This window comes from Esox lucius, chromosome 19 (assembly GCF_011004845.1).
Source record: "Esox lucius isolate fEsoLuc1 chromosome 19, fEsoLuc1.pri, whole genome shotgun sequence".
Lineage (NCBI taxonomy): Eukaryota > Metazoa > Chordata > Actinopteri > Esociformes > Esocidae > Esox > Esox lucius.
In genome coordinates this window covers 25204529-25225584 of record NC_047587.1, presented here as the reverse complement: position 1 = coordinate 25225584, position 21056 = coordinate 25204529, and the positions used below count along the sequence as shown (strand labels likewise).

The 21056-nt window shown below is 40.8% G+C and overlaps 1 protein-coding gene across 2 annotated transcripts in view; it reads right to left on the bottom strand.

Annotated features, from left to right (window-relative positions):
* necab2 (N-terminal EF-hand calcium binding protein 2) overlaps positions 1–21056 on the bottom strand; it is a 94498-nt gene that overhangs the window by 53164 nt on the left and 20278 nt on the right. For both annotated transcript variants that reach the window (XM_013138980.3, XM_013138979.3), the window contains exon 3: positions 12379–12487. In XM_013138980.3, the coding sequence (XP_012994434.1) occupies positions 12379–12487 (109 nt within the window). The remainder of the gene's footprint in view (positions 1–12378; positions 12488–21056) is intronic.

Below are 21056 nucleotides of genomic sequence, written 5' to 3'. Positions count from 1 at the left end.
GAACAATTACAAGATCACCAACCACGATTATCTTTTTCTATAATAGATGAATACTACCTAGTATGAGATGATAGATGATGTAGATAGATACTACCAACTATTTGTGGTATACAGATTTACTGTACTGTACAGTACATAATACCATACCATCCACATCCTTTCCGGTAGAAACGAGATAGCTCCTGTTGGCTCCATTACAGCTCACATGGATATTGACCATGATATTGACTGAGACATTTTGATTGGTTTTCACGAACTGCATTGTGGGATTGTTGACGTGCTGTACGCTGCCTGCTGTTCCCTGCCAAACTTTTTCGAATTTACTCTATATAAACTAATTGGTCAAAATTCTATTTTAAGAGTTTTACCAACACAATATTTTTATCTGTTGACCTCAACTTTACTACACCGGGACTCTTTTTGGACATAATTAACGGAACTACTCACCCCTGAACACCTGAGGCTAAGTATCATTAAAATGCCTTATCACTATAATTGTTGTAGCAACAACACGGAGGAGAACAGTCGTCTTCAGATAGCAGAGTTAGAGGCTCGGCTTCTGATGCAAATGTCAGGCAAGGATTATGCTAGTGTAGAAATAGAAAAATCTGCGTCAGTGCCACCAGGAAGAAACGATAGTTTTGTTAGCCCCCAGGCACAGCTCCTGCAGCCGGGCAAGAACTTTCTCTTGGTCACTGGGAAGAAATGCTGTCGACCAGTTAAACCAAATTGTTGCTAAATCCAACTGATACTTTCAACAGATTTTCCCCACTGGAGTCGGAGTCAAGGTCCGCACCGTCTTCGGAGGGGAATGATCGGCAGGCATTTTCTACCGGTGGACTTGAAAAACTGAAAACTTTAGTCATTGGCGATTCCATTACCCGCAGTATTAGACTAAAGAATCAGCCGGCGTACACTGTTTACCGGGGGCAGAGCCACCGACATAGTTGCAAATCTGGGGTTGGTGTTAGCGAAGTCTACAAGCTGTAGTGGTGCTCTTCTTTTATCTAGGAACATTGACAGGAGTCTCACTCCTATAGCCTTAACATGAGATAGGGTGCAGGTCAGGCCGCAGGCTGTTAGCCAGCCTGCTAGCATAGTGGAGTCTGTCGATAGCATAGCCAGAGTAGTTAGTACAGCTTTACCTATTGCCACTGTGACTCGTTCCATGCTGAGAAAAGTTAAACAAGGTAGTGCTAACAAAAACAACCTTATTAAGATAAAGCCTTCCTCCGCCTCGGTCACAAATAAAAATAAAAATGACTGTATCACCTCGCATCTCAAAATGGGACTCCTAAATGTTAGATCCCTTGCTCCAAAGGCAGTTGCCGTAAATGAATTAATCTCTGACCATAAACTAGATGTTATTGGTTTATGTGAAACGTGGCTAAAGCCTAATGAATTCACTGCCTTAAATGAGGCCACTCCTGGTTATACTAGTGATCATATCCCTCGTGCATCCCGAAAAGGAGGGGGTGTTGCTAATATTTGTGACAGTAAATATAAATGTACTCTCAAACATATCACTGAGTTTCATTCTTTTGAAGTTTTACTAATGAAAGTTAACCAGGCCGATAAATCGTTTTACATAGCTACTATTTATAGGCCCCCCGGGCCATACATAATGTTCCTTAATGAGTTTCCAGAATTCTTGTCTAGCCTTGTAGTCATGGCAGATAGTATTCTAATTTTTGGCGATTTCAATATTCATATGGAAAAGTCCAATGATCCTCTCCAAAAAGCCTTTGAAGCCATAATTGACTCAATGGGTTTCATCCAACATGTCTCAGGTCCAACACATTACCACAATCACACCTTAGCCCTGTGTCCTGTTGCTTCTTGACCTTAGTGCTGCTTTTGACACTATTGATCACTCCCTTCTCTTAGATAGACTGGAAACCCATATTGGGCTATGTAGACATGTTCTAGCCTGGTTTAAATCTTATTTATCTGAAAGATATCAGTTTGTTAGTGTGGATGGCATATCCTCTGACAAGTCAAAGGTATGCTTTGGTGTTCCTCAAGGCTCGGTTCTGGGCCCATTATTGTTCTCATTATATATGCTCCCTCTGGGCGATGTAATCCGAAATCACAATGTAAAGTTTCATTGCTACGCTGATGACACACAGTTATATATTTCAATGAAGCATGGAGAAGCCCCTAAATTAGCTACTTTGGAAGCATGCGTTTCAGATATTAGGAAGAGGATGACAGAGAATTTCTTGCTCTTAAACTCAAGGAAAACAGAAGTGCTCGTTTTAGGACCCAAAAAACAAAGAGCGCTGTTAGCAGATCTCACTGTGAACCTCGACGGCTGAATGGTCGCATCCCAAAAAACTGTAAAAAACCTTGGCGTTACCCTTGACCCTTACCTCTCCTTTGAAGAACATATAAAATATGTCTCAAGAGTTGCTTATTTTCATCTTCGAAACATTGCAAACAATTTGAAACTTTCTATCAAAAACGGATGCAGAAAAATTAATCCATGCTTTTGTTACTTCTAGACTAGATTAGTGCAATGCTCTTCTCTCTGGTTATCCAGACAAATTAATAAATAAACTTCAATTAGTGCTGCACACGGCTGCTAGAATCCTAACTAGAACAAAAAAATTTGAACACATTACTCCTGTCCTAGCGTTGGGGTTAGGGCTGATTTTAAGGTTTTACTCTTAACCTATAAATCAATACATGGACTTGCTCCTACTTACCTTGCTGAAATGATCCAGCTATACATACCTACACGTAACCTAAAATCTGTAATAAAATCAAAAGGTGCTTTAACAAAGTATTAGTTTAAGGGTGTGCACACTTATGCAACCAGGTGTTTTTTTATATATATATATTTTTTTTATATTTAGGGGGACAAGCAACAAGTTGCTGGAACCCTTTTATGTTTGTACGTTTCATTATTAGGGGACCAAGTACCGTAGGTACGGTACCCTATTGTTTTTGTTGGTTTTATTATTAGGGGACCAAGTACCATAGGTACGGTTCCCTATTGTTTTTGTTGGTTTTATTATTATTATTCTTTTTCTCCTGGCCCATTTTCAGAGGCCCGTAACTTTGCCACTATGTGGCTCAATTTGCATGAAACTTTGCATACTTGTTGCCATGAGAGGCCCGAAGGTCCTTGGCCATTACTATACCTATACACCCCATGGTGGCGCTGTAGCACTTAGTCAAATGTTGAAGGTTTGAGCATGCATATCTCATGACCCGTATGTCGTAGAGTCATGCAGCCAAGTTCCATACATGCCCCTTCTCATGTTGACCAAATAAGTCTCTGGGGTCTTTCAAATTCGCCCATAGGATTTTCCTCCATTTTGAATATGGTGAAAAACACGTTAACAATATCTCCTCCGAGACCACTGAACGGATTTGCATGCCGTTTGGTGTGAATGACCTCTGAACCATTATCTTTAAAAGTTATATAAGAAAAGTTTATCTCATAGTATTGCCGAAATCAGCTAATGAAATTGAGCTGTGCGGGTCTATGAATTTAGAAGTCCATTAATCCCAAATGGAACATCAATCAGCTATGAAACGAAACATACTTGTAAATGTGTCTGTCAGGAATGGACAGAAAAAGTCCCATACAGAAACACCTCTTGGGGGCGCTATAAACATCACTGATGTTTCTCACGATTTTGCTGTTAACAAAAACAAACTTAAACAACATGTCCTCCGAAACCGCTGAACAGATTTGGTTGGTTAGTGTAAAGGACCACTGGACCATTGACTTTAAAAGTTACATAAGAAAAGTTGATATCTCAAACCATAGACTGTATAAATAATGGACGACGCCCTTTCGCTCTTTTCCATTGGTGAAAAATGAAGCCACCAGTGTCCTGATACGGCGCTGACATCTTGGACTTGCGTCTGCGCAGATAGCGATCTTGGGACCAGTTCTGCGCAGTAGTTATGCGCAGTAGCGAGAAGGAAGTAAAGCCGTAAAGCCGCGAAATCAACGGCCCCACCCCTGTACCCCGCCCTCACTCTCCCTCGCAGAATGCGCATACCGTAATCAATCGCAAGTCCAAGTACAGTACAACCTTGGCTTGTTAAACCTAGACGATATGTTATAGCCTAACTTACATCATGTTTAACCTTAATTTAGAATAGGCCTAATACAAAAATAATTGGTAACTTCTAGCTAACGATCACCTGCTAGCTATTAACATGGCTATTAACGAGGCTTGTTGTCTTTTAGCTAATGTTAGCTAGCCCATTACATTTATTTACTAATTAAATAGCTTATAAATTTAACTTACCGAAAATAATTCAAAGATCGATTGGAAATGCCAGATTGGTTAGCACAATGTACTGCAGAACAACCCATTACGTCCGTGTGAAATTATATCAATTATAGAAATTTAGAGATTAAATGTAAAGCTCCAATCTCCTTAGTCCTCCGAAGATTGCGAAAAAAGCCTGATGGCGCTTCAGTGGCTCCTCGGCTCAGATAGCTGTCAATCACAGCTGTGAATCACGACGTCACACCACCGTTTTTAGAGCATTAAATAACTAACTAAAAACCAACTTATTTTAAAAACAAACTCTTGAATTTACATTAGCGTGATACAAACTACAGTAAATGACAGAAACCAGCTTCGGAAAAAAGATATTTGAAGGGTAATTGAATTGTTTAGTTGGTCTCGCGTCCCATTGAATAACATGGGGAGGGCGGGGTTTATGACCTATACTGGGACCACTCACCAGGGGGCGATCGAGACGTTTTGGCTTCACTTTTCAGGGCTTGTGCGGCACGCTTGTCTCAAACAATATGGCTTCCACTTTAACTTTTGTGAAAAACTTGTTATTGACATCTCCTCGGAAACCGCTGAACGGATTTGCACACCGTTCGCTGAGATGGACCCTGGGACCAGTATCTTCAATTAAATTATTTGGAATTTTGATATCTTAAACGATGCGCGCATAATAGGCTAATTACTTTTACATGGATGTGGCATTTTGTCAGGCTATATATCCTGTCAGGAATATCCGAGACTTATGTCCTTTAACATAGCACTAAACATCAGGTCCTGTCAGGACCTGTGCAGTATCAACCAAATAGACCATAAGGGGGCGCTACAACAGCACTGAAAACTTTGAGCATTTATGAACTGTAAAATACACACTTTAAGGACATCTCTTCGGTGACCACAGAACGGATTTGCACGCCGTTTGCTGATAAGGACCCTGGGACCAGTATCTTCAAATGAATTATTTGGAATTTTGATATCTCAAAGATTTGACCGCAATAAGTGAATTAAGTAAAATTACCTAAACACCAGCTATTCTGATATCATGGAACGGATTGGCATGCTGTCTGCTTGTGAAGGTTATTTGGACAATGATATTTAAATGTTCTATATGAAAAATGTATATCTCAAACAATATGGCAGCATTCAGTCCCCAAATTTTGTGTTAGTCTCTTTCTCTATTTTGGACTATTATTTTGAAGGAAATCCTATTTTGAAGGAAGAACTGATGTAATGAGTGTGTGAATCTGCTAGAATGTTGAGTTGCAGTTGGTGGTTCTATCAGCAGTTACGGAGGGATATTTTTGAAGCTATGGGAGGAGCCATGGCAGTGCCTGTCAGTCAATGGGTGGGGTGTCGGGAACTTGGCAGCATTCAGTTAACATTTTGTTTATATTGGACTATTATTTTGAAGGAACTCTTATTTTAGGAAGAGCAAAGGTTAATGGTTTGTAAATCTCCTTGAACAGTAAATTGGTCTTGGCAGTTGAAATTGCTGCTGCCATAAGCTAGATTCCAGTGCAAACCATCTTAAGGTTTATGCTATGGATGATAAATGCCTGTGTAAATTCTAACCCTATTGAAATTATTATTCAAAATAATTAAATTTTATCATTTTATTTTCCTCTTGTAAAGAAAACCTTTAATATTCGTCAATTTATGTGTAAAAAAACCCCACTAATATTTGAGGGTATTCCGGGTAATACTAAAGCATTTGTTTCTATAGTATGTGTCCAATGAGGTTAGTTTCTTGTTAAATGTTACACAAATCATATATTATTGTACACATAGATATATATTTTTAGAAGATATTTTTTCTAATTTCCCTTGGTAAGACAGCCGGTCAGGTTTTTTGCCATGTGACTTCCTGTCAATTAATAATCAATGACCTTGTTACGTCCAATCCCATCGACAGCTTAAATTGTTTGTTAGGTCACACCTGCTTCCTTTTACAAGGTGTTAGTATTTCGGAAGATTACGAGCTTTCCAAGAGTACACAACACTGTGTATTCAAATCGAAAGTAGGCTTGTTGGGTTTGTGGGTAAGTTTCAAATGAAGCTAGGTATTGTAATGGGGATATTAGCCTATTTGATAAATTGTTGTGGTATATTTTGGAAACGTTTATAGATATAATAGGCCTAATTGTTGCAACATTTCCTGTCAAAGGTGATCTAATGTAGCCTGTACACTGGAAATGGAAACTGTTAAACAAGCTATTGGAAAGCCACATTTTTTAAAACGGTATCTTACAAAGGCGGACATTTCATTAGGGACTTTTCCACTCCCCATTTCGAAATTGCATTATTGTCCGCCTCTTCCGAATCAGGACGACGTGCTTCAGCACCTGGCAGTAATTTCAGAGTGGCAGGCAGGCCAAGGCAACAAAAAAATACTCAGAGCCAGTGGGTATCAAACTCTGACATCTCGGCTCTTTGTTTCATAATCGTTTCTGGTACTGGTATGTGCAGCTAGACTTCTTTGCAACAGAAGCTGCTTGCGCGTGAGTTTTCCTGAAGCGAAGCAGTATATCGCATAATAAGGTGAGTTGGATTGAACTAGTTACCAACCTAATTTCTCACAATGTTGTGTACAAGCAGGAAAAGCATACATTGTCCGCGCTCTCATTGATATAGCGAGCTAGTTCCTGTTTCAAACAAGGTTGATGGCAGATAAAGACCAAATATCTTACAACTATTTTGTATGCGTTATTGTAGCTAGCTAATTTACTAATTGAGCTACATGAAGTTTGCTAGCTAGTTAATTAGTGCTGTGCTGGAGAGCTACAGACAGCTAACAAAGCTGTTTTAAGACCTGCTATAGATCGCTCATCTAGCATCAGTAAAGATGAAATAATCTAAGAGATTGACGACCGATATTAGGACGTTTAAGGAGAATTATCAGAGTCTGTCCGTTATCTACCAAATTCGTTAATATTAAAACATTCTGTCATGCAGTAACGACGTTTTACATGTTTCACTGTCATGGTAATTCAGCCTACATGACTTGGTGCGCCATGTCTCAGCAGGATATTCAAATGTGTACAGTTTGAGAATCCAGGAGCTTTACAAAATGTTTCACCCTCACTTAAAAAACTAAAGTTCCAATCCTGTATTTTACTGACTTAAATGTCAAAGTTGCTTGGCTAGTTTTAAAATAATTTAACATTATCTTTGCAATAGTGTTTTCCTTTGTCCGTGTGTACATTTGCTAGGTGAATTCTGAAAGACACTAAGGGACGTTTTTACAACACCTCATCCTTAAATAATTCTAAAATGCTTATTTGGTATTAGAAAATATTTTTTCATTATATTAAACCCAGCTGAAACCTATTTGGTTTATTTAAATTAAACCTAACGTTCTGTGTTGAGTTGTCACAGTATGTAATGCACTGGCATGTTAAGGTAGATACTAGTATAAAGGAATTAAATGAAGCTGTGGACTTGAGGCGTCTTTCTGAAATTAGACATTCTGATGTACTTATTCTTTTGTTTAGTTGTACATTTACTCCTTCCACATCTTTCATTCCTCAAAACATTGATTGACTGGCTGGTTTCTGCAGTGAGCTGTTTCTTTTTTGCACTTTTTGACCCAATATTGACCTCAACACATACCAGTCTACTCCAGACTGTGGCCACACGAACTCAAAGACCATATAAAGCTTAATTTATCAAAGAAAATAGCTTTTAGCTGTTTGGTATAATTAAGTGATGTTCTAATACCACATTAGCAATTTGGCATGATCACAAGGATAAGGTGTTGGAGTAATGTTTGTTGGAAATGAGGCCTGTGTAGACTTAATCAAAAATACTTAAAGTTTTTTGCATCATTAATGTCCTGACTATACTTTGATCAGTTGAATACCACGTTGGTGAATGAAAGTAATAATGTCCTTTCAAAACAGCAACATTTGTAAATGATTTTGGCCCGCAGTGTATAACTTTTATTTGTCCTGTTAGATTTCAGATCAATCCCATGCCTAAAATAAAGGTTTCCATAAAGTTTATTTTAAATTGACTAACAATATTTGTTTTATAGATGCCACGCAAACCTGGATTTATGCGGAGTGTTTTGTGTGTGTCTTTGGGTGTGAAGCCTGTCCTTGTGTTCAAGTGGCTCTATAGTTAGAGTGAAATTTGTAATTAAGTTCTGTTTGATTCCCAAATGAGCCAAATGTTATGTCCTAGGGCAAGGCACTCCCCCCTAATTTATTCCAGGAAAATGTACCTGTATTTATTGTAAGTTGCTCTGGATAAGAGCATCTACTAAATGACTAAAATATATACTTATATTAATGCATTTGATTTGTGTAAACACTTGTTTTTATTTACAATCTTCAAAGTGGAGTAAAACAAATGGAAATTGATTCCTTTATTAGAAACTTGCTAAATAACTACTCAATTCTGGTAATGGTGTGTTTGTTATTAATGTACAGAAGTAACGTCTCTAATTTATTACCTACATTATCTAGCTCGACTAGTCTTAATATTATTTTTAACCTTTAAAATGGTAATTTCCATTTTCAATGTGTAGCTTAGAAAAATTAAGCTTTTCACTATATAAGATTTCTGTGAGTGTGACATTCATCTATCTTTTATTACACAGATGCTGAGAATGTTTTGTTGTAATAATCTAAGCTATTCTGCAAACAAAGTCAATTGACAATATGTCATTAGGGTTTCAACAGTATGCCAAAATCCTATTCTGTTTGTTCCAGTCCTTTTTCCAAATTCCAGTGTGTTAAAATGGTGTAAAGGTACTGGTGCAATGGACATGCCAATCAGCCTCATGGTGGCACAAGCCTGTTAAGTTGGACTTTTTTTTTAAAGGTCACCACACCCATCTCTGGTGACCTGGTCTTGGAAATCAGTCCACTATTAAACTTTTTGCCACTGAGACCCAAAAAATCGCCATCATGGATTTTCAGCCATCTTAGTTATTTTGAAAAACAACACTACTCATATGGCAGCAAATGACCAATCTTGATGTAGTTTGACATTTGGAATCTATGTATGAAGATCTTCAAGTGTTGTATAAACTAGACCAGTATGTAAAAAACTACATGGGGGTCACAATTGGTCAGGAAAAAACATCCAACATTGGCTTAATCTTTGTACACATGTGCAGTTTATTTTACCCTACATACCATATTGCATAATTTTCATGCTAACTAAATGCTGAAACCTGCTAAATGCTGCTTGCAGCTTTAATTGAAGTTGCAAATGTAAAGACAATTGCTTAGTTACAGTAACATATGTTCCAAGGGTCTTCAAAGGTTCCTTTTTTCATTACTTGGTCCCCTTAATCGCTGCTTGCAGCTGTATTTATTATTATTATTATTATTCTCCAGGGCCATTTTCAGAGGTCCATAGCTCAGTCTCCTCTGGTTCAAAACGCTCCAAACTTTGCCTGATTTTAGACTGAGGACCTTGGCCATCACGGTACCCATACTCCTCATGGTGGCGCTGTAGCACTCAGTCAAATAGAAAAAGTGAAGCTCAGATCACATGAACCGAATGTCGTAGAGACATGCAACCAAGTTCCAGATATACCCCTTCTCATGCTGACCAAAAAAGTCTCTGGGGTCTTTCAAATTCACCCCTTGGATTTTCCTTCATTTTGAATTTAGTGAAAAACACGTTAACGACATCTCTGAGACCGCTGAATGGATTTGCATGCCGTTTGGTGTGAAGGACCTTTGAACCGTTATCTTTAAGAGTTATATAAGGAAAGTTGATATCTCAAATAGTACAGCCGAAATCAGCAAATGATATTGAGCTGGGTGGGTCTATGACTTTAGACATCCATTAATCCCAAATGGAACATCAAACAGCTACGAAACGAAACCTCATAAATGTGTCTGCTAGGAATGGACAGGAAAACTCCCATACAGAAACACCGCTTGGGGGCGCTATAAACATAACTGATGTTTCTCATGATTTTGCTGTTGGAAATGATATTTCCTCTGAAACAGCTGAATGGATTTGGATGACAATTGGTGTAAAGGACGACTGGACCATTGTCTTTAAAAGTTATATTCTTGTAAATGTTTCTGGTGGATTTTCAAAATATGCATCCGTATGTGCTATTTTGGCTATTATAGATCACAACCCGATGAGACTCTTCAATTTGCCAGCTGGCCCTGTGGTGTAGTGGGAACATCCTGGTTCTTCAATATTGTGACCCCAGTTCGATACCCTTCTCAGACATTCCAAATTCTGTATCTCAGAAATGCTTTTCCACTAGGTGCTTTTTAGCCTTCACACAACAATACACATCTGAAATACCATGATTTTCATTTATTTGCGAGCATAATTGTATTACGTGACCCTTTTCTGCTGTTATTGTTTTCCAAAGAAAGGAACCAGCCATGGAGTGATTGGAGTCATTGATTTCATTATAAGTAGGATGTATAGCTATTAGCTAGCCATCTATAATAATCTTTGTACAACAGTACACTTTAGTTCCATTACAAACGTTTTGTTGCTCACCTTATCTCAGCAAAATTGTAAAGAGCTGTAGGTACAAGTAGTAGCTCCTGTGGTGTAGTGGGGACATCCCTGTCCTTCAGTATTCTTACCCTGGTTTGATTCCCCTTTGAGATGTTCCAAATATTGTATTTCAGAAATGTATAACCACTCTGTACTTTTCAGCCTTCACACAACAATATATATCCCCTCTGTAATACCATAATTCTCATATATTTAGAATAATTGTTTTACGTGACCCTTATATACTGTTATTGTTTTCCAAAGACACAAATCAGCCATGGAGTGATTGGAGTCATTGTTTTCGTTATAAGTAGGATGTATAGCTATTAGCTATATAGTCTTTGTGCAAGACTACTCTTTAGTTCCGTTAATTAATGTTATTTTGTCCACGTTATTTCAGCAAACATGTAATGGCTGAGGTAAAAGTTGCATTCTGCTGTTTAAATAGTGGTAATGATTAAAGACAGTCTGCCACATAGAAAACCAGGGATTTAAACCTGCCAGCGACAACAATATTCATCCCTCCTAATTGGCTGAACTAGGATTGCCTGGTTCCTTTTCTGGTTTCAAGGTCGTTTTGATTTCTTCTCCTTCGATTGGACATCCTGACTACGAGCGGCATTGGGCATTTTTAAATAGCGAAACATTTCTCTAGTGAGAGCATGCAGTGAGCCCCGCTTGGCCCCCTGAAATGCTGCTCGCAGCTTTAATTGAGTTTGTTTTTCAATTGAAGTGTTCACGTTATAGGTCACATTAAAGTTGGAAAACGTTCTGACATTTATCTTTGTCTCATTCTTTTACATCATAAGAACCTGGCATTTTAACAGGGTTGTTTAGACTTTTTATATCCACTGTAGATACTACATACTGTTTCAGATATGTAGATACTTAATACTGTTTCCAGTACGTAGAGAATGTAGATACTGGTTCAGTCTCCAACAGTAAGTAGTAGTATCTATCTACATTCTCTCCGTACTGGAAAAAGTATGTAGTATGTAGTACTTCTCCCCACTCCTCTCCATCCATCCCTTCTACACTCTCCTTTTTGTTCTATTCATCTTCTCTCTGTTAATCCGTCCTTCCTTCTCCTCTGATTGATCCCCTCCTCCCTTCCTCTCCCAGCCAAGGTGTTGTTCTCCTGGCTGTGCTGGATCATTATTTAACCAGAGGGAAACACTGGACCAGGAGAACAGGGATTTGAGCTTAGCAGCTGCACGCCTCTCCTCCTTATTACATAATTCAATGTGAAATGTGATTAAAGACAATGCACACAGTGGAGCGGCTCCCCTCCGAAGGCAGACTGACACAGAGTGGAGGAGATGTGGCACAGTGTACAGTACACAGCCTGGCCTACTAAATAGTACTGCAAAGGCCCAGTACAGAAAAGCCCCATTTGTTTACACACTCACACACTCTTAAATAAATACAGACTCACAAGAGTAAACCAAACTAGAGGATAACTTGGGAGGGTTTCATATAACTTCATTGTGATCCTAGTTTGTTCACACACTCATTGTTAGTGGTCCCTGCTGTGTTGTGGGATCTTAATTAAATTCTAAATGGCCCCACTAGGCACCAGACCCGTATGGTCTGGTCAAAATCTTTCCTGTGATACTCTTTGTCTTACCTGGTGTTATCTGAGTCAATGGTGTGAAACAGGTTCTCCAGCTCCTCTTCGTTCAGCGTCCCATCAGAGAAAAATGCCTGGAACTCATCCAGAGACAGCTTCCCATCATCTACAGGAAGAACGGAAAAGCAGACCATGACTACTATAATTACCAGTGGCCTGAATGAGATCAATAAACATCACTGCTATCATCAGCAGAGTCATCACCATCCTCGGCCAAAACATTCCAGACATGCCATAATGGACAGAATCACCTTCTCATCTTCATCAACCGCATCTAGATATATCATAATCACTCCACAGTCTTCTGTCAACAGTGGACCATTACTGATTATAATAAAGACATTTCTAAGCTGTAACATCAGTGTAGTATGCATTATTTAATATGCCAACACAAGTAACAAAATTTGGTAGACCTTAGCAAGATAAACAAGTAATTCATAAATTGTCTTGAACCCAGATTTTAGCTGAGATGCAGTATTGACATATTTACATTCGAAAGGAATCATCAGTCTGGAAGGTACCGAAAGCTGAAATAGTATGCTTGGATATGCAGAACAACATGCGTATGTTTATATTTTATTTGTTATTTTTCACCATGGCAACATGCAGTCTTCCTGGGATGTTACAATGAAAAAAACATCACAGACATAATGTACATTTTCATGAAAACATCATATAGACCTTACAAAAATAAGAATATTTACTAAATAAAATTAAGAGCAACTAGAGACACAAATTGCAATTGCCCTAACAGCCATCCTCTTTGTACACACTTAACACACTTGAGAGAAAGCCTGCTAAAGACTCCCACTAAAAACTGATCAGCCTGGAGGACTCCAGACTGTTTTACCAGGACAACAGGAGTCTGACTGTGGCCTGGATCATCGCATAAATGACAATCGCATAAAAAATGTATACTCCTATGTTTGCCCTTGATGCTGTTCAACTAGACTTGTGGCTACAGGAGAAAATGTGGGTTTTAAACTATGGAAATGACTGCAGTCAAGCCTAAAAGTAGCAAGTGGTTTTAGTAATTAACCGACCAGAACTATTGGCCAATTTAAATAGAAAGCTTTTGCATACAGACAGACTAAATTGGAACAACTGGACCTCATTCTTACCTGTAGAAGCCCCTCCCCTCTCTTTCTCTCAATCTCTCTTTCACTCCCCATTCCTCTTTTTTCCAATCCTTTCCAATCACCATCCCACTCCATTGTCTTTTTCCACTCACTCCATCTTTCCCTCTTATTCCCTCCATTCTTCTCTCAATCCCTAATTGGCACTCTTCATCCCTCTCTCCATTCCTCCATTGCTCTATTTATCCTGCTCTTTCATGTCTCATTTGCTCTCTCTTTATTACTCTCTCTTTCCCTCTGTCTCTTTCTTTATCTCTCTCTAACCTTCTTTATCAATCCCTTTCTCTCCCTCCATTTCTCCCTAATCTGTCTCTAATGTTATCCCCCTCACTTTCTTATTGGCATTCCTCTTTCTATCAACCCCCCCCCTCACACACACAAACTGTCATTTATCTCAGCTTTGTATCCTAAGAAAGACACATATGCACATGCCAGGTGAACAGCTGGAAGAGATGAGAATAGACAGGTCAGATACAGAGAACTGTCTCTGCACCGAACACCAGCTCATCTCCACCTGTCTCCGTATCCCTCTGTCTCAGCTCATCTCCAACTGTTTGCGTGTCCCTCTGTCTCAGCTCATCTCCAACTGTTTGCGTGTCCCTCTGTCTCAGCTCATCTCCACCTGTCTCCATGTCCCTCTGTCTCAGCTCATCTTCACCTGTCTCTGTCTCCCTCTGTCTCAGCTAATCTCCACCTGTCTCCGTGTCCCTCTGTCTCAGCTCATCTCCACCTGTCTCCGTGTCCCTCAGTCTCAGCTCATCTCCACCTGTCTCTGTGTCCCTCTGTCTCAGCGCATCTCCACCTGTCTCCGTATCCCTCTGTCTCAGCTCATCTCCACCTGTTTGCGTGTCCCTCTGTCTCAGCTCATCTCCACCTGTTTGCGTGTCCCTCTGTCTCAGCTCATCTCCACCTGTCTCCGTATCCCTCTGTCTCAGCTCATCTCCACCTGTCTCCGTGTCCCTCTGTCTCAGCTCATCTCCATCTACCTCCGTGCACCCTCTGTCTCAGCTCATCTCCATGAGAGTGAAGAGCGCCAGGGCAACACAACTGTATCACCAGTTAATTAAACACTGACCCACTTTACTGCAGTACTCTTCACTAAGGAATACCATGCTCATGAAAAACCATGCCAGCCCACCCCTCTTCTACTCCAAATTATTGCGAAGGAGAAGACCATTCCTGTGGCTCCACGGGTACAGTGGGGGAATAGAACATTCTCCTTGTTCCAGGCTGTTGGGTGGACTATATATCGTAAGTTTTGGAAGCGTCAGGATTTGATAAAGACCGACTATTAACGCCAAGCTGCATGAAACGCTCTGCTCCAATGGCCACATCTTTCAGCTACATTGAAGCCAATAAAGGAGCTCCTAGCCAGGTGTGAGTGTGTGATATGTGTGGTCGGAGGTGTGGGGGATCTAAGGTGGGGGGACTGACATTGCAGATAGATGGGAACAGTCCAGCTAATGTGTCTGGGGGCACAGACGGGCATGGGAATGACACAGTTGACGTCCACACTACAGAATAAAGAGATGCAATTAGCACTTCCTTCCAGCAGGGCTCTCGCATCCTGCAGTCTTCAAAAGAATAAGAACAGATACTTTCTCAGTATTTCATTTCTATCCCTCATTAACATTTCGGGGGTGCTGGTCTGCCCGGTTGTCATGGCAACCCCAGAAAAAAAAAAGTTGACTCTCTTTGGGATGTCTCGATCTCTCAACGTGTCACGCTGTTCCCTCTCTTCTCGTCCTCCTTTTACCCAATGACCGGTACAGGAAGGGTGGAGAGAGGTTCCATTTGCAGTGACCCATCATTTTCTCTTTGTCATTTCTTTTTATATCTCCTGGACCTCTTCACTGGTATCATTTCCTGCCTCGTGGTGTGTGTCAGTGATCCATCATTCAGTGCAGAAGAATAGAGAATTAGCCCCCTGCCAAGTAAGATCACCACACAGGAATATCTTCCCCTCAGGAATTCAAAGTTTTAGTAGAAAGAAAAGTTGTGGTTGGGCCTAAAGATTATTATACGGTGTGTGTAAGTGTGTGTATGTGTGTGTTTGTGAGAGAATATGAATGAGTGTCAGCTTTTAATAGTGCGCGCACACACACACACACACACACACACACACACACACACACACACACACACACACACACACACACACACACACACACACACACACACACACACACACACACACACACACACACCACACCACACCACACCACACCACACACACACACACACACACACACACACACACACACACACACACACACACACACACACACACACACACACACACACACACACACACACACACACACACACACACACACACACACACACACACACACACACACACACACACACACACACACACACACACACACACACACACACACACACACACACACAGGCAAGTATAAACACCCACAAGGATGGCAAAACAACCCTCGGTTACACATAAATAAAACCAAAAGACAGTATGTAACTGACAAATGATCAATAGAGTACACACATTTAAGTGATACACACATATATACATGTCAAAACATGAGACGACACAGTACAAACAGTATATACAGATGGACAAGTTTGTTAGAATGTGCAATTTGTTTTGAAGTAGTAAGGAGTGATGAAAGTGTCAAGTTTAAGAATCTTTTGATATTCATCCAGTCATTGGCAGCAAAGAACTAAAAAGAATATCAGCCAAAGGAATGTAAGCCATACAACAATGTCCAGTGTGAGGTATCTACCAGAGACAACCAATAGAACAGAAATAGATCTCATATGGCAGTCATGTTTCTTTATCCCTCTCCATCCACATAACCTGACATGCTCTGTCGGCAAAGTAAAGGAACATACCCAACTCCTCATACAACAGATGTCACCACATAAAATAAAATACTTTACACCTACAGCAACGGACACTGATTGTATTAAGTATTGATTCAGACGTCTCCTACAGTAACAGACTCTGATTGTATTAAGTATTGATTCAGAAGTCTCCTACAGTAACAGACTCTGATTGTATTAAGTATTGATTCAGAAGACTCGTACGGTAAGTCTGATTTTATTATGTATTGATTCAGAAGATCCCTACAGTAACAGTCTGACTGTATTTAGTACTGATTCAGAAGACTCCTACAGTAGCAGTTTGACTGTATTTAGTACTGATTCAGAAAACCCCTACATTAACAGTCTGACTGTATTTAGTACTGATTCAGAAGACCCCTACAGTAACAGTCTGACTGTATTTAGTACTGATTCAGAAGACTCCTACAGTAACATGCAGCAGGGAGAGGAGCACAATCCTCATTACAGCACATCTACCCTCATTAAACCGAGGACTGCCTCATTATGATCAGCAACCTCACTGATAGGATCAATTAATGGACAATAACCCTGTGTTATTAAGATGGCATTGTTTCATACTGTCTGCTCCGCCTCATCGCGGCGCACCGAAAGCCATGGTGAGGCTTGATTTAAGGAACAGATCCATGGAGAGGCTTGATGTTAAGGACTGGGGAACAGAGCTAACTGAACACCTCTGAGCATGAGCCCAAGACAGGCAACCTGCCATTGGAAGGTGACTGACTCACTGACTGACTGATTGTGTCGACAGCAGCTGAGAGCTGATTAAAATGGCACACGGATAGACTCTAATATAATTATCATCAATCAAGTACGGACGGATGGATATAAGTCAGTGCTCAATACAGTGTGAGTGTTTGTGTGTGTGTGTACGTGCACGCCCAATAATGACACACTGTTTCGGTAACCCTGCTTTCCAGCTTTAAATAGCAGCATGTCAAGCACCGATGGTAGGTCCATGTTGGCACCTAACACCATTCCATGGTCAGAAGGGGATTTCATTTGCATTGATGATCTTCCATGGGCATTATGGTCAGTTATAGTATTCCAGAGTCAAAACAGTGGCTTTAAGTTGTGTAGTAATGTTTTATGGTTAACAACAAGATACAGAATATTCCAGGCACAGAGAAAGGTGTACTGTGGTGGTATAGCTGCATTATGGTTATTGTATCACCTTATTTCCCAAAATAGAAGAGTTTTAGGCTCCTCAGATCAAGTCTGCGAATAGCCTTGAGAAGTGGCAATATGCAGGTTTCTAATAATGCACTAGAATGATGGACATTACAGGCCAAAGAGGAGTAAAGCAGAGGAAACGAGAAAGAGGAAAGGAGGGGATCAAATGGAGAACATGAAAGCTGGCCAACTGTATACAACAGACAATTACATCCCATTTTACTCCCAACTCACTCTTAGTGGACAACTAATCAAATAAGACAAATGTATTTACTCAGAGGATTAAATATTTTCCATTATATGTCTCATTTTTGTTATGTAGAATTAGAAAGAACAGAAACCTTAGCCTGCATCTGTAAGATTGTGAAAGCATTCAAATACGTCACACCGGACATTCACTTTCATACCAACTGACATGAAAAAAAGACACTGGAAGGGATATTTGAATGAAACTAGGCTACAGTTTTAGAGGAGTGGCAGTTAGCCCAGTGAATACAACATTGGGACAGTAAATGAAAGACTGACGGATCTAATCATCAAGGTGAAAAATATTTTGTTATTCCCATGAGCAGAGCACTTAAACTTTTTCTTTGACTTAGAGATGTTGAGGATTTGTCATTGAACAAACAGCAGAGCAACATAAAGGATGAATTAAGGCTAAGATGGTGACAGAGTGAGCTGACCAGGTAAAAAAGGCACTTATTTCTGCAGTAAGCTAAGTCACTAAAATACTGTAAATATAATGGTGTTTTTAAATCAAAGTAGGATGTGCCTTCAGAGGAATCAAACCTCTATGAATATATGAAGCACAGGAGATGAGGCCATGATCTGACCGTGGATTAGATTTTCATTTCATTAAAGCACTCAGCCATCTGGAGATATGCAATTTTAGGGGAGGAATGTGACACCATGGTAACTGCAAGCTGAATGGCCTCATGGAAGAAGGCTCCCAGAGGGCTGTAACTAGGGGCAACAGGGTACAATGAGGTGGGTAGGGAGTGAACACCAACAGAGTCAGATGGAGAGGTGGACCAGACAGTGGTCTAACTGCACTCCTCCGTATGAGTGACATAATCAGGACCCAGGGACAGACTATTGTCTAGTTCCACCATGTTTTATCATTCTAGTCTCAAATCTCAACTGGTCATCAAGGGAACCAAATCTATCCTGTGAGAGCACCCCGGCACGCAACACAATATACGGGACAGAATAGCCACGGAATCTGAGGATACTATGAAGATACTGTGCTACACCTTGAAGGCCTGTCGTCACAGTTGGCTACTGCTATGCTCCTGTAGATGTCAAGGCAATTATCATATGTTTCAATGGGGACGGAGGTACTTTGGGTCAAGTTCTTCAAGAGCTCGAGGGCATGATTAAGAGGGACACTATCCTGTTCTTCAGTAATAAAAGTTGCTCCAGAACAAAGATGTTCATGGCCACCGAAAAGGACAGAGAGGACAATGGCGGGCAATTTTTCTTCTAAGGCTCGAACCTATGACATTTTTACCATTATCAAAGACTACTTTTTGGGGAGGTTTCATTTTGACATGTCGCACAGGGTTCTGAGCCACAAGCACATTAGCATGCCCACACGCTAACATGTACAGTGGATTAGCACCAACAAATGCATGAACTCACACAGCAAGGTAGCCTAGTTAATTACCAGGCAGCTAAATGCCATTTGGACAGGGACCCTGGTGAGACCTGGTTCAGAGGAAAACATTCCATCCAGACGCTCATGTAATTGACACCATTTTGACCACAACTCATTAGTGTGAGCATAGAAAGGACAGGCATTAACAAACAGATACACAGAAAGATTTCCCTTTAGACTGGACTCAAAACCTCTCTAAGACCGAACAGAGATACTCATGTCACTTACCAGGCTTGTCAATCACACTACTTTGATTCAAACCCTCCTTATTTTAAGGACCTTTTTGCAGACTGTCACCGACCTGTGCTAAAAAAACATGAGAAAAAGAGCTGGTGATTAGGAAACTACAAAAAGCTAATTTCTCTTAGTCCTGCTCTGCCAAGTAATCATCCGGTCATCCAGCGATCCTTCTTCGATTTGGATAGTGTAATTTATGCCAGGACACAGTGCTCTGCTGCTGTCACATTGTGTTTGTTTGTTCTGGTTAGTAAGAAGGTCAAGCAGGCACTCGGTCTGTGTCTAAAAGGTTTGAGCAGAAATGTCATATAAATGATTCACTACCCTACCTCACCAGATACTGGATGGACGTCTGAAAACTATTACTTCCTCTGTGTACGATGGGAAATATTTCACAGGAATACCATCACTTGGAGAATGGGCAAGCAGTGATTTGGCTTGTTGCATCTTAAGTATAAATGTGCTGAGGTAGAATACAAGTTAACCACATACAGTATGTATTAAAGGCTACGGATACATTGCATGGACACGTGTTTACCACAGCAATGACCAAATGACAACAGTTTAATTGAATCTCCTTATTTCAAGTTCTCCCCTGCTGGTTGTCCAAACTCACTTCCAGTTACATAAGTAGAGAATAAAAAGGAGAATGGTGATCCTAGAGATGGAGACTGGCGATCACTGGAGAGGCGGTTCAGGGTCTCTGCCCACCTCCTCCCCCAGGCTTATACCGCTCCACTCCTACCACTGTGCCAAAGACAGTACTGCCAGGAGTCTGGCATATGATGGTGCCAGGCCATGTAAATATATCCACTCTGCACCTCTCACCGCCGCAGAAGACAGAGAGGCATTCTGAGAGCTCTGGTGGCATAAAGGCTTTTGACTGAGATAGAAAAATGTCCTCAAGCTCCTACGGAGGTTTTATTCAAATCAACTGACTGGCAGACGCATACATCTAAGAACATCAGGCCCAATTCCCAGGAGACACATACCCCTATACTGACTGGAAGTCTAATCTGTACACCACTACCAACGTATCAACCAAGCTTGCAAAAGTGGGACCTCATAGATGGTACAGCTGAGATGAGCATAAGACATGACAGAGCAGTTTTGTGGGAACGTGTCCAAGTTAACTCTCTCCTTGTTCTCCTCCTACATATATCCACTGCCATTGACCCTGTGATCCATCAGGTCCTCTGCACCCTCTAAGAGCTGAGTGACCCAGGCTCTGCAACCTCTAAGAGCTGAGTGACCCAGGCTCTGCAACCTCTAAGAGCTGAGTGACCCAGGCTCTGCAACCTCTAAGAGCTGAGTGACCCAGGCTCTGCAACCTCTAAGAGCTGAGTGACCCAGGCTCTGCAACCTCTAAGAGCTGAGTGACCCAGGCTCTGCACCCTCTAAGAGCTGAGTGACCCAGGCTCTGCACCCTCTAAGAGCTGAGTGACCCAGGCTCTGCACCCTCTAAGAGCTGAGTGACCCAGGCTCTGCACCCTCTAAGAGCTGAGTGACCCAGGCTCTGCACACTCTGGGATTGCAACGCAGCAGCATGGTCGGCTTTATGGCCTCTCACTGCTGGTGTCCCGCAAGGCTCGGTTGTA